At 27.3% G+C, this 14776-nt stretch overlaps 1 protein-coding gene across 1 annotated transcript; it reads right to left on the bottom strand.

Moving 5' to 3' along the window:
• Positions 1–4914: 4914 nt before the first annotated feature.
• On the bottom strand, positions 4915–6392 carry LOC141535055 (uncharacterized). Its single transcript, XM_074254823.1, has 2 exons — positions 5407–6392; positions 4915–5297 (listed from the first exon to the last, which is right to left on the bottom strand). The coding sequence occupies exons 1-2, from the start codon at positions 5455–5457 to the stop codon at positions 5037–5039; spliced, it is 312 nt and encodes a 103-aa protein (XP_074110924.1). The 5' UTR covers positions 5458–6392; the 3' UTR covers positions 4915–5036.
• Positions 6393–14776: the final 8384 nt, after the last annotated feature.

The raw sequence follows: 14776 nt of genomic DNA, 5'->3' as shown, positions 1-14776 counted from the left end.
CACCCTATTTTTGATTGTAATATTTCAAATAATAAATATACTTAAATTATTATATTTTACGTTAAATTCACGATATGAATTATTAGAACAATCTAGCATTCATTTCTTAATAAATTCTAAAGCTCTTGATCTTAACAACAATTTAAAAAAAAAATTCAAAACTATTAAATTTTCAATTTTCTCAGAAAAAAACCTTTTTTAATTGAAAAATTGACATTTTTTTTAATCTTTTTTTTCTTTTCTATTCTATTGTTCATGGACATTAAGAAGAAAATTCGTAATTGTTAAAAAAAAAAACTCTACATAATATTTTTATAGGATGAAATATCGTGAACCCTATTTCCAAATAATCACATTTTTTTCCGTGTACGATTAATTGACATATCATTTGATAATTAATATTAAATAAAAATTTTTGTTACATGAAATTTTTCATTTATTTTAATATTCATTATCAATTCCGAATTTATTAATTATTGATTATATGTTAATTATTTTTAACAATGCATCAGTGATCAAAAATAAAAAAAATGTATTAATTTAAAATAAAATAGAAAAGTGCAAATACGTTTCCTAACGGCAGTGTAAATATATATCAAATGATGATAGTTTTAATTTAAAATCTAAAAGAATTTTGAACTATTGTAAAGGACTGACAAATTATATCTGATATATATAAATAATAAAATTTTGTTTTCTTATTTAAAATATACGTTAATTAGTGAGTAACAAAACGAGTTAAGAATGTGAGTAATAATTTTAATGACTTTAGATACAAGTGCTGATGAACCTGTTGCGGTAAATAAAAAAAATGTAGTTTATAACTTTTATTTTGATAGCAGGAGATAGATCTCGTATAGATATTGTAAATACTGATGGCGCCGAGGTAATTGAGAGCTCAGAACGCTGAGAAAGAGGAGATACTGCGGAGGCGGCGTTAGGAAGGATATGTCATGCTTCCAGTTGGAGGGTGAATCCTAATACCCAGATAATGGGAAGTAATTGCGAGGGATCAGAGCAACCGAGTACAGTAGCTTACTCTCCTGTCAGTTTATGAAGTGTGTAGAAAGAGCGTACGTGAGACAGACAACATAAAGTGAACAAAATGTATATATATATATATATATATATATATATATATATATATATATATATATATATATATATATATATATATACATCATGGCATGGAAACGAATGAAGAGTGTCGACTGGAAGGGTAGCTTCGTAATTACGTTATCGGAACGAAATCACGAGGAACGGTCTCAAATACGAGATATCACTTGTCCGTTCAATCTATGAAGCGTGCATGTGTGTTTACATACAGATATGCATGTGTATCTATACATCTATGCATCCAAGATAGGATAATAAATTTTTTTTAACTTTTCGCCTTCCCCTTGATTTTTAAGTTTATAAAAGCTTATTTTTGTACATTATATAAAAAAAAATTCAGGTATGTTTGACATCTGATATATTATTTTCTCTATCTCATCAACATATATATTTTCACGTTGAACAATACTCCTGTTTGCCAATATATTTTTTAATAGACCTTTGGAAGTTATTCTGGAAAGCCGACTACATAGCGCCCCGTATACGACAAGAATTTCCATCTTTTAGTGAAAATTAAAAGCTTATTTCTCTCTAAATATGAATTACTGATAATTCCCTTGAGTAAGTGAATATTCACTCATTTTTAGTACCAATCGAATCATAGTGGTTCGGTTTTCAATTCGAAATAAGTGAATATGCACTTATTCAAGGGAATTTTTACTAATTTATATTTAAAAAATACTGGAAGCTTTACAGCTAATGGATTATCTTGCGGTTCCATTCTCGACAAGTATACAGAAAAAAAAATGTACTTAAATCAAGTAAACAATTTTGAAGAATTTTATCTTCTTGATTTAAGTAGAAAAATTCTTAAACTAAGAAATTTTTCTTGGTTTAAATAAATTTTATTCAATTCAAGAATTTTTCGTCTCGATTCAAGACAATAAAACTCTTCAAAATTGTTTTCTTGGATCAAGAATTTTTCTCTTGATTTAAATTAATTTTTTTTTCAGTGTTCAGAACTACCAGATTATAATTAGTTTAGGATGGAGCTGTATCCATTTATTACTCCGATTTTTGGATAGATAATGAAAAACGATTAATAATTATAATAAAATCATATTAAACTCTTCTAACGTTCTTAATAATTCAAAAGATCATGGTATAAAAGTTAATTACATGTTTTGTCGGTATTAAAATTACAATAATCACTGAATCCTTTTCTCAAAAATTGATTGCGGATGTTTAGTCATTTCACGTGATTTCTATAACTTATTTATTCGATTAATGATGATTAGTCGACTGAGATAATGGCCAAATTTTTGAAAAAATAAAGATGAGAATAGCGAGCATGAAATGTTTAGTAAATTCTAAATTGAATGGAAATTCAATATATTAATTTTTTTAACATTGCGAGTAAATATCATTTTTAGTGTAAAATAATCAAAACACTTAGACAGATAATATGACCATAAATATCCTCTTGAGTGAAGAAAGTTAGTTCTTTGACGGATAGTTTTTTTTTCTGTCTAGTTTTTGCGAGATTCATGATACGAAGCATCAGAGAGTGCTTTACGATCGAAAAATTTTTTTCGCCTCATTTCGGCAAGTATTTTTATTATTATAGCCTTGTTAGTTCACAGAATCAAGATATTTCGCATACTATTGTCAAGATAATTTAACGGACATTAAATCTATACACTGAAAAAAAAATTAACTTGAATCAAGAGTAAAATTCTTGAACCAAGAAAATAATTTTGAAGAAGCTCATTGTCTTGAATCAAGACGAAAAATTCTTGAATCAAATAAAATTTACTTAAACCAAGTAAAATTTCTTAGCTTAAGAATTTTTCAACTCAAACCAAGACGATGAAATTCTTCAAAATTATTTACTTGATTTAAGTAAATTTTTTTTTCTGTGTAATTTTTAAAAATTTATTAAGTGAAATAGATGCGAAAAAAACATCAAAATATTTATAAAAATTTTCCTGTCCGTGTATGTATGAAACCCTGAAAACACTGTAACTTCCAAAAAATTCCATCGATTAAATCGTTTTTTTTTAATTCTTTGAAAGAATTGTAGGTCACCGAATGCAAATGGCTAGGTAACAGAATCGTTTATTTGCAATTAATAAAATAAAAAAAAAAAACTAAAAGACTGTATATCTACACATATTGTGTACATTCATCCCACTGAGACGCTTGCGCATTATTATCCTACTTTTTCATCACATTCACTTTATTTTATAATAATTTAACAATTAAATCAGCATTATGAGTCGTGGACTTTTGGATTTTCTAAATTTTTTTTTCTTTAATTTGAAATCTACTTTAAACGGGTTATTCAAATTGAAAGTAATTTAATTCTCGGCTATTATACACATTATATTTGTATAAATTAAAATTGACAATATCTGTATTTATGATCTTACAAAGCTAGCATCACAAGCTCCGTCACCCGGTGTGCTTTTGAAGTCACCAGTTTGCTTGTACGTTCTTTTCGTATCTCTCCATCTCCCTTCTTTCTCGCAGATTGTAGAATGGATCTCACGGTTGAGTAGTTTCTCATAAATTAATAAGATCACGGGCCATTTATAATGTTTATTAGATTTAGTTAAGACGCCTATTATTATGGTACGTAAATAAAGGGAAGAATCAGTCCACCCTGCTATTCACTTCGGCAGGATGGAATGTGGCTAGGATAATCAAATGAAGGACAATAAAGTGGCTGATACAATAGTTAAAGTGAGCAAAAAAGATGGAATATACTAGATAAACGTGGACAGATAAGGGACAAAGAATGTGAAATGTGAATGAGTAGTGGAAATGAGAGAAAAGGAAAAAAAATGATTGCGAAAACGCGAGGGGATATGCGCGTGCTAAATGTAGTGGGCGTGTTCCATTACTTTCATTATTTCCTCGTAGGAGGGTTCGACCGATATGCTTTCACATAATGTAACAGCGACAAGAGAAGTACTGAATTATATTCGTATAATAACGTCATAGGGGTGATAGCTTGACATGGCTCACGGGAGATATGACAGCAGGTAGCAAAAACACAGGTACTTTTTAAATCAGATCAGTTGAATCTATTTATGTATATACTATACATGTCAATATATCTTTTGTTACTCAAATAACTTTCCAAAGATACCACTGGATTTTTATATTATAAATTTTTAAATTTAAGAAAACTTTCCCTATCTCAATGCTCGCTATAATTTTTATTTAGCTTGATACTGAAATTAAAACATCTAACAGTTTGTGAAACTTTTTTAGTTTATAAATTATTTAAAAAGAAAATAAAAAAAAAATCACGTAATTATTTAAATGATAAATTTACTAAATTATAACGAACTAATTATTATTGAGAGAATGTTTAAAAAATACTAGTGTTTAATAAAACACTATTCTTAAAATTTTCAAACTGCAATTACTTTTGAATAAATAAACCACCAACCGATTTTGAGTTTCTTGGAGAAGATCGATATTTTGAGCTCTTATAGTTTCATTATTAAAAAAAAAAAACTGACAGTAATCACAGAGTAAACTACAAACTTTTTCGAAAAAAATTAGTTGAGTAAAGCTTATATAACCGCCAAATCGGTAGAGGAGACTTGATAACATCATCTGTTTTTAAGAAATAGTGTTGAACTGACACCATAGGAATGCATTAAATCATTTAAACTTGTTCAAAATTAACCAACTAAAAGTATCGTCAAATATAAGGATAAAGATTGAAAAAATTGATTATGATTAAGATTCAATATATTAATTAGTCAAATAATTATTTAATTGCTCAATTTATTATAGTCATAGCTACGATTCAGAATACAGATTTTCAAATATTTGCTGAGTTATAAACACTTATTTGTTTACTCGGAGTAGCTGTATAAATAAGCTCAGTAATGGCCATAGCTACTCTTTCCTGATTGATGACCATGTCCATATCCTGATTGGTGGTCACGTTCAATATTTTTTCAAGAATGACGACCAGATTCCCAGTTTCCTGATTGATGACCACCATGTCCATGCTGACGTGAGTTTTCATCACGATCATTGCTTTGCCAAACCGAATCGTCGTTTCTTGATGAGTGAGTTGGTCGGCGAACAAAATCATCATTTCCAGGATAGCGATCCGAATCAATGGAATGAGTATCATGATGTGACCGAGAATTTCCTTGACTGCTTCCATACCCCGCTGCTATGCCATATCCGTACACAGCCGCGTTTGTGTAGATCTATCCATAAGAAATTTAAATTACTTTTTTTTTACCTCTTTCATTTTTTAATCTATTGAAAACTTTGTAATCTATGAAAGAGTATCTCAATGAGTAAAATTAAACTTACCGTCTGAGTAGCAAGTGCCATTAAAATAGCAAGAGCCGTTGTACTAGCCATGATGCTTCTGCTTCTGCTTCTATCGACAAATTATCGAAGAACAATTGTACTGTGACAAACTAAAAAACTCTAGTCTTTTTATACTCAAATCGAGTAAATTCAAAACCTCTGGTTTTACTGTATTCTTCAAAAACACTAATAGTACAAATGCAGTAAAGACTAAAGTGCAAAAAATCCCACCATTTTCTTCAAAACAAAGTTCCCACTAATTATGAAAAATTCATTCACATTGGGTATTTCTATTATTCTTTTATGTTTATTTTTTTCAACGTTCATTAATAGTCTTAAAAGACATAAGTCATAGAATATAATTAAGTTAATATATTCTTTATCAAGTGATTAGAAAATTAGGAAAACAATATCAACCTTAACATCGATTACTCAAGATTATCATTTGAGGGCTCTAATTTTTCTCAATGATCATATTCTAGCTTTGTATATGTAATAAACCCTTACTAATGCGAACATCGTTTTATTCACAAATTGTTCTTGATTACTCCAAGAATTATAATTTATTTATGAACTAAAAACATGAAAATAGAAAGAGACAGACACTGTAAAAAATTCTATGAGAAACAAATAAATCCCTTATGCTAAAAATATGTCAGAAAATGCCTAAACACAACTCTTGTTAAAAGCGGAACTCAAAATTCCAATTTTAAGAGGTCCATCACGAAAGTAACATTTAGGCACACCCGAATACTACCCTTCAAGAAATTGTTGTATTTTCTTTTAGACCATTTAGAGTCACTGTATAATTAATTCTAAATAATTTAAGGGTATTATGAAATGCAAAATGCAAGTCTTTTTTTAATCTTCGTATTCCCGTTAAGTATCGGTACTTGAATGAACAACGAAGAGCCGCATTACAAGGGGTTCAAATTATTGCGTAATTTAACAGCATGGCAAAATGTCAGACTAAAGAGTAAATAGTCTGGTGACATAAACACAAGGCAACCCAAATACAACAACGAACAGCCCCGTTATCCTAACAAGCTGTCAAGACGTCGGCGCGTGTCACTCGACTTCTCATCCGCTCGTCCAATATATAAATCCCGTCTTCAATGTCTTCTGTCTCTTTTTTTTATCTCAATTGCATTTTATTACACACGTTTATTCATATATCTATATACATAACATAAAAATTTAGTATTTGTTTTGTAAGCGCTCGGAATATAAGTGAAGGGAGTAAAATGAGAGGCTACTAGGCTTTATCTAAGCCACGTGCCGCTTAACTTGATCACCAAGCAATTTGGCCTCGTTTCAACCTTCGGTTACTTCAATACTTCTACTAACCAATAACATTGTCAACGACATATGAGGGTCCTACTGATTTAATTTTACTGTTGGGAGCATAAAAGAGATACATTCACCAAGAGTAACCGTGTAGACTTGATAAATCCTGAAAGATGACAAAAAAATAATAAACACCTTGACAACTCTATTCTTCGTCGAACTAATTCAATAAAGACACTAATGTAATTTCATTGAAAGTGTTAGTTGTTTCCATAGCTTCGAGATTTCTTAAACAATTTTTATTTATATAAATTTTAATCTCAGATTGTAAACACATCCTTTGCATCTATGCATACGAACTTATAAAAAAATTTTATCACTGTCAATGTTAACACTAACAAAAAAATTTACTTAATTCGGGAAAAAACTTTTGAAACAAAATCATTTTAAAAAATTTGATTACTTTTAATCAAGCAGAAAAGCGATATCAATTAAGAAATTTTTTGTCAAGTAAATTTTACTTGATTCAAGAATTTTTCTACATGGTTCAAGACAATTAAGTTTTTTCATGATTATCTTGGTTCGAGATTTTTGTCTTTTCAATAAATTAAATTTACGGGGCGACCCCGACCGAGCGTTTTTAAATCTTGTGGAAGTATTCTCTATTTATAAATTAATATTTTTATACTAATAACATTAAGGGGGAACACTACTGTGACAATCGAAAAAAAGAAATGATTTTCGGGAATTTTTTTGACAGGGAAAATAAACGAATTTGGGGATCGGATTTTTTTAATTTTATTAAGGGTAAATTGAAGATTATTACCCTCATTTTTCATAAAAATTTTTAATTATTACACTCATTTTTAATTATTACTCTCATCGTAAAAAATTACAGTTTCAAACAGTAAAAATTGCCGTTTCAATATATTATGAGAAGAAGGGAATCTCATTCTGGGAGAATTTAACATTTGAAGCAGTAAAAATTCTACTCTTAAAAAAATATATTTTACCAATCCCAGGAAATCAATAATTATAGTTTCATTTTTAGCGTTGCGTTAAAAATTTACCTTTTCACTTTGTAAATATTGGCGTGGATTGTATTAGAAATTTATTAACTGTATTTTACACTTTTTACATATCATGCGATCATTTTTTAGGTACGGAATGATGAATATCAAAGTCAAAATTCTTAATTATTATACTTTAACATTTTCGACATTCACATAGCGAATATTACTGTTTGAAATAGTATTTTCTTCCATGTAAAGAATAAATTGTAGCATTTAAATGATAAACATTACATAGTGATTATTAAAATCACGATTTTACTGTTTAAAATGGTAATTTTTAGCAGTTAATCATTACTTATTACAAATCGACCATTATTTATTACAGCTTACTTTTTTCCGTGTATCCAAAATTTTTTTTTTTAAATCTAGAAAACTTTTTTCAAAAAAACAGTTACTGTGAAAAATTTTGATTTTTTCATCTAAGAAATAAAATTTTTAACAAATTAATTTCTTTTACATCATTTTTTATATTTTGAAAGAACATTTTTTTCTCAATATATTGATTTAAATCCATGAATTCTTATTCAAAAAAATTAATAAATAGTAGTGCTAAAATATTTGGTTTTTGATTCAAAGTTAATAAGTCTAAACTCGTTAGTTCAAAATTGACTGGGTCTTAATTCAAGTTTGATGAACCAAAAGTTTTGGTTAAAAAAAATTGAGTTAAAACTTGAGATTAATGGCACAACCAATAGGTAAGATTTATACACTGATGAGCCCTGTAATTAATAATTTTCTACCAATAACAGTAAGTGCTTCAATGAAGATACACGGAGAAAATTAAATATTAGCAGTTACTATCTAGATATGGTAAAAAATTTTACCATCAACCTGATCGTAGTGAATACTGTCTAGATGATTGTAGAAATGATCTAGATGGTAAGATTTACCATATTTATAATAGCTGTTACAATCCTGTATGTTAACTAGATTTAATTACTATTATCATCCTAAATGGTTATATTTATAATTTCTGATGGTAACAGTTACGATCGGGAATTATAGCAGCTACTATCTAAGGTAGTAAGTAGAATTTAAACATCAGTGTTTAAAAAATACGGTCAAAGACGTAAATATATACTGAGAGAAAAATATAGGTATTATTTCTATAAATTCATGGGATTATTTTTAAAAATATAAGCTCATCCTGATGTTACGCTCATCAAGAGCTTTCATTTAAGTACCCACATGCATTTTTGATATATTTTTCATATGTACATTTATATAATGTAGATACATATATGAAATATATTTTCTTTCATTTTCTTTCCGTGTACTTGAAAATTTTTGGCTTTTTGGTCAATTTTTTCATAGAATTCAATAGTATTAATTACTATCCTTGATAGTAGATATTATCATTCTGATAGTAAATATAACCATTTTGATAGTGACTGTTACTAAAAAAAAATGGTAACTGCCATCACAAAAAAATAGTATCACTAACCATATTTGCATTGAAAAAATGTTTTAATCATCCTAGATGATTAGAGCTTCAAATTTAGTAGAATAATCCCTATCATTTAATTTTCTCCGTGTACTGAATATTTCTTATGATGGACCATATTATATTATGTCAGGGCAAGAACCGGTGTAAGCACTTGAAGTGAAAGATTTGAAAAACCTGGAATATATTGTGTTCAAAAGTTAAACTTTTTTCATCCCTCTTTCATGACCGTCACTCTGAAATAAAAAGAGAAGAAATCGAGTATGTCTTGAGTCTTTATTTCTCTAACCGTTGGTGATAGAGTGGTTGAAAGATGAGTACCACTTGAAAAGTACCGGTGGAGGGTAGACGAAAGAGATGAAAAGAGGAAGGTTTGTTGCGTGGTGGATCCTTAGTTTTTACTAAAGCGGAGGTGGTTTTTGCTCGCCTTTATGCCGCGAAACGAGTGCTACTTGAGAAAATCTGAGTGGGGAGATAGGTTCATAGGTGAGGGTGACTCCGTGACTATCTTGAATCTTTTACGGTAATTATTTTTAAACACGTCATGTAGATATAGATCTTTGGTGTATTATCGGTGCTTTCTAGCCTTCCAGCACTAACCCTTGTTCTTCTCACTCCCGGAAAGAGCACGAAACAGCTTCATGTAAACTCTTGGCTTTTAGTGTTTCACCAGTCGGTTGTAACTAAATAACCAGCGACTAATTGGAAGTTCTCGCCTCGTCAACGCGCCGTTCTCGTTGTGTTATTGTTGGTCTTCCTTCTTGAGACAGTGTACTCACATTATTCCACGTATATTTTTCACTATCGTAAAAACAATATACCTTTATTTACCTGCTTTTAAGCTCAACTGATATGAAACTTACTCACGTGAGATAATGCTAGTTAGCCGTCAGCTATCAATTTTAAAATTTTAATAACAAATCAATTACAATAAAAAAATGCTTCTGAAAATTTTCTCTTGTAATTTTTATTCATTTTTACATGTGAAACTTTTTAATTGATTTTTTTTTTAATAATTGAGGAGTTGAATTTCAAAGGGGTATCTTTTCATTTTTGATTAATTGAGACATTAAACTAGTTATCTTCGATTATGAACATTTTTATTGAACTTTTTTAATTTAGCTACAAAGTGCTATCGATTATAAAGCTACAATTCGATTTTTAGTCCGAAATCTTTATAATTCTTGAAGTAATTAATATTAAAAAGTTCAAAAAACTGCACTTTTAAAATATGAAAAGATACCTTTTTTAAAATCAGCTCCTCAATTGCATTATTATAAAATTTTAAAATAATTTTCAATGTCGGCTTCAGTGTCATTCACATTAGACTAAAAAATTGCTAGGCTTGATTATTTTTATAATTGTTATAATACTTTTTTTAATTATTCTATTTTACGGCAGATGTATGGTACACGGAAAAAAGTAAGCTGTAATAAATAATAGTCGATTTGTAATAAGTAATGATCAACTGCTAAAAATTATCATTTTAAACAGTAAAATCGTGATTTTAATAATCACTATGTAATGTTTATCATTTAAATAACAGCTATTATAAATATGGTAAATCTTACCATCTAGATCATTTCTACAATCATCTAGACAGTATTCACTACGATCAGGTTGATGGTAAAATTTTTTACCATATCTAGATAGTAACTGCTAATATTTAATTTTCTCCGTGTATCTTCATTGAAGCACTTACTGTTATTGGTAGAAAATTATTAATTACAGGGCTCATCAGTGTATAAATCTTACCTATTGGTTGTGCCATTAATCTCAAGTTTTAACTCAATTTTTTTTAACCAAAACTTTTGGTTCATCAAACTTGAATTAAGACCCAGTCAATTTTGAACTAACGAGTTTAGACTTATTAACTTTGAATCAAAAACCAAATATTTTAGCACTACTATTTATTAATTTTTTTGAATAAGAATTCATGGATTTAAATCAATATATTGAGAAAAAAATGTTCTTTCAAAAATATAAAAAATGATGTAAAAAGAAATTAATTTGTTAAAAATTTTATTTCTTAGATGAAAAAATCAAAATTTTTTCACAGTAACTGTTTTTTTGAAAAAAAGTTTTCTAGATTTAAAAAAAAAAATTTTGGATACACGGAAAAAAGTAAGCTGTAATAAATAATGGTCGATTTGTAATAAGTAATGATTAACTGCTAAAAATTACCATTTTAAACAGTAAAATCGTGATTTTAATAATCACTATGTAATGTTTATCATTTAAATGCTACAATTTATTCTTTACATGGAAGAAAATACTATTTCAAACAGTAATATTCGCTATGTGAATGTCGAAAATGTTAAAATATAATAATTAAGAATTTTGACTTTGATATTCATCATTCCGTACCTAAAAAATGATCGCATGATATGTAAAAAGTATAAAATACACTTACTAAATTTCTAATACAATCAAAGTCAATATTTATAATGTAAAATGGTAAATTTTTAACGCAACGCTAAAAATCAAGCTAAAATTATTGACTTGCTGGGACTGGTAAAATATATCTCGATGGTCTAATTAGCAATTGGTCTAACTCTTTATTTTTTAGAGAGTGATTTTTTAACATTTTGATATAGCAATAGTCCAATTATAAATTATTTGAATGATCCCAACCATAATACTATACCTCTATTAGAAGTTAAAATAATGAAATTATTTTCTTAAGTGATAATAAATTTTTAACTAATTGTTTTTTCGTACAAATGAAAGATTTTTTAAAATGGAGTTAGACAATTTGCTAATTAGAACGTTGATATTTTAAGAGTAGAATTTTTACTGTTTTAAATGTTAAATTCTCCCAGAGTGAGACCCCCTTCTCCTCATAATATGGACTATATATTGAAACGGCAATTTTTACTGTTTGAAACTGTAATTTTTTAAGATGAGAGAGTCGTTATTTACTATAGTGATAGCTACTAATCACTTATTTTCGATATTAAATTATAAATTGTGGCTTTTACACTTTCTACGTTAAGATCTGTAATATTTATATTTTTACTCCAATGTCCGCTTTCGTGTTTGAAACTATAAAAATTAATCGGAATCCAAGTGAATTTTTTCCGTGTAAGAATTCGAAAGTTGTCTATTTAACATTATTTTTTTTTTTTTTATCAAAAAAAGTTTTTTTCAGCAAGAAAATTACTGTAAGAAAAATTTTGATTTTTTCCATCTTGTAAGTCTTAAATTATCGCAAAAAAAAAATTCAAAATATAGTACTTATATATTTCATTCATATTTTATTCTTTACGAAAATTTTTCGATATTTGATAATGTTCTAAAATATCAATTGAATAATATACTACATTAATGACTTATTGATGTTAAGTATAAACTGTGCATGGGTTAACGCAGATGGAACACCACAAAAAATTGATTTTTCCGCCTTGAAATTTTCGAAAATAATTTTAACATTTTTTTTGTAACTCTGATCATCGTTGCAGTTGCTATTTATCATAAAAAAATCAACAAACAAAAGTTTCAACTAAAAAATTGAGCCAAAAAGTTGATCATTCTGAAATCTTTAAGAATAATGTTTGTTTTTTAAATGTCTAGAATCCAGCTTTAAAAATATTTTTTTTTTTTTGTGGAATTACTCATGTGTAAAAATGCACTTTTTGATGTTTTTCTGACATTCGTCCAGTTTTTATTATATTATTTGCCACTATTTCAAAACTTAGTACCTACTTTACGATTCATACATTTATTGTTCTTAATTAATATACCTTCAATTTTTGTACTCGTATTCCTTTTTAAAACCAAACACGTATAAATTTTTAAGTTACTCTACTTTTTTCTAGCATTGTACCTTTATTATACATTTAAAATTCGAAAAAATAAGGGATCTTCAGAAAGCACTACGGTACATTAAAATTATTCTTTCTATACAATGCCAAAATTTTAGAAATTTTGGTTTCTGAATGGATTATATTTTCTAGTATTTATAATTATTTAAGAACATTAAAAATTTTATAATTCTTTGAATACTGAAATAGGAAAAAATTATTTATTTCATTATTATTAAAAATTAATTTTAATTAGTCATGAAGGTTGAAAAAGGTTGTAAATCCGACAAAATTTTAAACATATTGCTCTACGGGAAATTGTAATTATTTATAACGAACAGTTTTAAAGCTTGTAGTTTTTGTAACATAGTTTATGTTCGATTTTTTTTATAATTATTTTTATTATTTTTATAGAATCATTATCATCAATGAATAACGTATAAATGCGTTATAATCTTTACAAAGTGTAATTTTGTTATTACTTTTTCTATTAAATTTTTTAACAATTAAATATTAATTCACATTTTTTATTTTCATACAATTTTTTGGGATCTTCATTGGCGATTATAAAATATTTTTCGATCATAAGATAATCAGCCTTAAAACAACTAATCCTTAAAATAATAATAATAATAATAACAATAATAAAAAAATTATTATTTAGTTTTTTTTTTATTTCACGAAATCGTTTGGTAATCTTTAGAGACTCCTGTTTATTATTTTAAACTTAAAACAAAAATAACTTAAATCGCAAAGTCTTATTATTTTCAGCTACTTTTCAAGGGATTAAGAATTAAAAAAAGATTCATTTAATGAACCTTGCAGTTTTTCTCTACACTTATAAGTAGCCAAAATGATTGTTATACAAAAGATCCGACGACCTATAATTGCTCGCTTGTATTTACTTAGTTAAAACAAATTAAGATTATTTTTTACACGAACAATGAAAAATTATATTATTATTATTATTAAAAAATAGTATATTATGACGTAGTGGAACAATATGATTTCAAATAAAATTAAATGCTGTCTTTTTAAGCAAACTGAGAATTAAAATTCATCAGCAATGAGTATTTTATCCTCTACACGGAAAGAACAAGATGACACTGGATATCATCCCAGATTATACTGGGTAAAAAAAAATTTCAGATAGTAGCTAGTATAATCCAGATTACAATGAGTATAATCCAGATATCACCCAGTATAATCTAGATTATACTAGCTACTATCTGAAAATTTTTTTCACCACAGATATCACTGATTATAATCTGGGATGATATCCAGTGTCATCTTGTTCTTTCCCTGTACACATTAATTTTTCCTTCAATTTAAAAAAAAAATAGTAGATTATTTTTCAGCTGTCATCCAATGACTTTTTTGAAAATTGTAATAAATAAAAACAAGTTTTGTACAATTACTTAATACAAAATACAATGGTTTGTATACAAGTGATTGGTTGTAAATTTTAAAGGTCTTATTTTAGCTTCAAAAACTGATGATACTCTAAATTAAAGAAGAAACATTTGTCTAAAGATTTTTTTTTTTTATTTCTGAGTTGTTTTTATTTTGTTAATAATTTCCAACAAGAAATTTTGAATTTTAAATGCTTTATTTATCATTTGAAATATTTTTCATTAGGCGGCTACTTGTTGAAGATTACCAAACAATTTTTAAAATATTTATTATTTAATTTTTATGAATAGTATATGTAAAAACATTGTACAAAAAAATTATAAATTTAATCTTACTGTCGGAAAATATTA

Source organism: Cotesia typhae, unplaced genomic scaffold, assembly GCF_013202065.1.
Source record: "Cotesia typhae breed Kobodo isofemale line unplaced genomic scaffold, CoteBio_Ctyphae scaffold_13, whole genome shotgun sequence".
In the NCBI taxonomy this organism is placed as follows: Eukaryota; Metazoa; Arthropoda; class Insecta; order Hymenoptera; family Braconidae; genus Cotesia; species Cotesia typhae.
The sequence above is the reverse complement of the archived record's forward strand: the minus strand, read 5'-3'. Positions and strand labels throughout refer to the sequence as shown.